This window comes from Brassica oleracea, chromosome C3, assembly GCF_000695525.1.
Source record: "Brassica oleracea var. oleracea cultivar TO1000 chromosome C3, BOL, whole genome shotgun sequence".
NCBI lineage: Eukaryota > Viridiplantae > Streptophyta > Magnoliopsida > Brassicales > Brassicaceae > Brassica > Brassica oleracea.
Genome location: NC_027750.1, coordinates 39,446,427 through 39,450,048, shown reverse-complemented (window position 1 = coordinate 39,450,048; position 3,622 = coordinate 39,446,427). Strand labels below are relative to the sequence as shown.

At 36.8% G+C, this 3,622-nt stretch overlaps 1 protein-coding gene across 1 annotated transcript in view; it reads right to left on the bottom strand.

Moving 5' to 3' along the window:
• Positions 1 to 3,407, bottom strand: part of LOC106330586 (O-acyltransferase WSD1-like) — a 10,540-nt gene extending 7,133 nt beyond the window's left edge. Inside the window, exons 1-2 of the mRNA XM_013769029.1 lie at positions 3,158 to 3,407; positions 86 to 189 (exon numbers count right to left, since the gene is read on the bottom strand). Of these exons, the coding sequence (XP_013624483.1) occupies positions 86 to 189; positions 3,158 to 3,370 (317 nt within the window). The 5' untranslated portion in view covers positions 3,371 to 3,407. The remainder of the gene's footprint in view (positions 1 to 85; positions 190 to 3,157) is intronic.
• Between the last annotated feature and the right edge of the window lie 215 nt (positions 3,408 to 3,622).

The following is a 3,622-nucleotide window of genomic DNA, read 5'->3' as shown; positions in this document are numbered from 1 at the left end:
TGGGGATGGTGGAGATGGTGGGAGTGGTGGGGATGGTGGAGATGGTGGAGATAGTGGGGATAGTGGAGGTGGGTCATTACAAAAAGCGTCTGCGTTTGCGTTCTCTAGTTCGATTTTGGGAATGATGACGTGATCCTCGGCCACCACCTTCGTTCGAACCCATTTTTGTTCTTGGCTATTGTCGTTCACCTTCATTAATTTTGTTTAAATAGAAATTTTAATATAAAATGTTAAAATACTAAACCTATTTTTCTTGAAATTGCTAACTAAAACTATATAAAAACCTTCTAAGAATATGTCAATATGAAAATAATTATACAAAATTATATGTCGATTCTCAAAATATTTTTCCTTAACGATAAAATCAACATATATAGTTAAATAATAGAATGAATCTTTCCACTATATTGAAGTTAAACTTGATTTTGGGCTATATTTAATTATGGGCCAATGAACTCTTATTGAACTAAACCCAAAATTAAGCTCAAGTTCTAGAATCTTTCTAGAATTATCATTACCTATCACCTCCTCAAGAAGAAAAAATCTAAATATTGTAGTAAAAAAATCTAGAGAATATGAAAAAAAATCTAGGAAGTAAGGAAGTTATAGTAGAATAATCTAGATATTTGTAAGATAGTTTAGAAGGCTATAAATATCTCTTCATCCTTTCATTTCTAACAACACAAGAAGTTGAACAAGTAAAGTATAAGAAAGTTTTCTTAAAGAAAGAGTGTTCTACTCAAAGTTCTCTAAATCTCTTTGAGAGTTCTTCCATATTATTCTTCATACCTAGAAGTTTTCTTGATTCTTTCGGGTTCTCGGGTATTACGGTCTTGGGCTAGTGCTAAGCACTATCAAGGGTGTTTTTCTTACATGGTATCAGAGCTATTCTAATCTTTTGCTCATCAAGATCGGGTTTTAAAGAGAGCTCGGGTTTATTCTAAGTATGGAATCAATGGGTCGTGTTGTTGGATTGGAAATGGAAATCTTAAACCAATCTAACTATCGGTTATGGAAGTCATGCATGGAGTCATACTTGGTGAGTAAGGACTTATGGGATGTCGTCGACTTGGTGAGTAAGGACTTATGGGATGTCGTCGGTGGTAATAGCACAACACCACCAAGGGGAAATGCTGCAACCACGGAAGCAAAAAAGGAGTGGACACGGAAGAATGCCAAGGCGGAGTTTGCTTTGAAGAGATCCATATCTTCAAGCATATTTGAGCATGTCTCAAGATGTACTTCCGCTAGTTACATTTGGCAAGCTTTAGATCAACTGTTCAACGACCAAAAAGGAACATTGTCAAACCCGCTCGGTTCAGAGATGAAGGGTTCGTCACCACTTACTCTTGTTATTTTGCAGCTCCTCTAGATGAAGATGAGCCATCATCTTATGAAGAAGCAAAAGGAGTTCAGGAGTGGGTGATCGCAATGAAAGAGGAGATTGATGCTCTCATGAAAAATGAGACATGGGATTTGGTTCCGAAACCAAAGGATGCTCAACCTGTTTCTTGTAAATGGGTGTATCGACTAAAGAGAAAGGCGGATGGGAGCATTGATAGATACAAAGAAAGGTTGGTTGCTCGAGGATTCTCTCAGAAGTACGGAGAAGATTATGATGAGACCTTCAGTCCAGTAGCAAAGATGACTACGGTACGCTCACTCTTATCACTAGCTGCAAGCTTTAGATGGAAATTATGACAGTTAGATGTGAAGAATGCTTTTCTCTACGGCGAACTTGATAAGGAAATTTTTATGGAGCAACCACCTGGTTTTGAGTCACAAGAGTATCCTACATGTGTGCAAGCTAAAGAAGGCCTTGTATGGATTAAAACAAACTCCACGAGCTTGGTATGGAAAGCTTGCTCAATTTCTTCAGTTTTGCGGGAATATGGCATCAAGTGCTGATCCAAGTCTATTCTTCAAGAGAAGTGGAATAGTTCATGTAGTAGTTCTCCTCTACGTCGATGATATGATCATTACTGGGAATGACGATGTTGAAATTTCTCGTCTACAAGAGGATATGTCAGTAAGGTTTGAGATGAAGAAGTTAGGCGAGCTGAATCACTTTCTTGGTCTAGAGGTCGAGAGGGTAAAGGATGGAATATTCATCGGCCAACAAGGTTATGCAAAAAGGATTGTTGACAGGTTTGGAGTACACCAAGGAAAGGTACGTTCTACTCCACTGGATACTAACATAAGGCTCAAACTCGATGAAGGATCCTTGTTAGCCAATCCTCGACCTTATCGCTCTCTTGTTGGAAGTCTTCTATACTTAACCATTACAAGACCAGATATTGCCTTTGCGGTTGGTCTTGTAAGCCGGTTCATGCAGGAACCAAGGAAGCCACATCTAGAAGCGGCAAAGAAGATACTGAAGTATGTGAAGACAACTCTTGGCATGAGACTGATGTACAAGTATAATGCCAAGATTGCTCTTCATGGTTTCACAGATGCTGACTTTGGTGGAGATTTAGATGATCGAAAATCAACTTCGGGTTTTGTGTTCTTGCTTAATTATGGGCCTATAAACTCTTATTGGACTAAACCCAAAATTAAGCTCAAGTTCTAGAATCTTTCTAGAATTATCATCACCTCCTCAAGAAGAAAAAATCTAGATATTGTAGTAGAAAAATCTAGAGAATATGAAGAAAAAAAAATCTTGGAAGTAAGGATGTTATAGTAGAATAATCTAGATATTTGTAAGATAGTTTAGAAGGCTATAAATACGTCTTCATCCTTTCATTTGTAACAACACAAGAAGTTGAACAAGTAAAGTATAAGAAAGTTTTCTTAAAGAAAGAGTGTTCTACTCAAAGTTCTCTAAATCTCTTTGAGAGTTTTTCCATATTATTTTTCATACTTGGAAGTTTTCTTGTTTTTTTCGGGTTCTCGGGTATTACGGTCATGGGCTAGTGCTAAGCACTATCAAAGGTGTTTTCCTTACACACTAAAGGATAAAATCGACATATTATTTATGTGGAAGATTCATTCTTTTATTAAATAGCATATAATTCTGCTAATATATTTTGTCATGGCCTAGAATATCCATTTTACTATGAAATGAAGTAAAGACACAACTTAACTAAACCCCCAATAAACCAATATATTTGGTGAATGAAACATTTTATATAGACATATACATATTATTTCTGACCAGTATGCTGGAGAAACGTGGATGTTTAAGCAAAGTTTGCTCTAATCCTTCGATAAACACATCTCGTTTGATCTTGCTCTTTAAACCAATCACCGCAGTGATGTAGCAGTTGAACTCCGGCGCGGTAAACAAACGAGCCGTTGGAGTAAGCGGTTCATCATCATGTTCTCCCTTGTTTCCCGCTGGTTCCTGTCTTCCTGTCTTAATCTTCATAGTTTAGTTTGTGTTTTTCACTCTTTCAGTCTCGACTCTAAAATGGCTCATCCTCTTTATAGTGTATAGCCTCCAATCGTGCATGCCATTTTCTCTTTTATTGATAGTTTTAAAATCCTTTATAATCGTTGGAAATATTCAATATTTTTTTATAAAATCGTTTGTCTTGGATCTCGACTCAATAAATAATTTTATCCTCTCCATAGGTTATAGCGTGTGTGCAACATTTTCCTTTCTAATCGTTTGAAACTT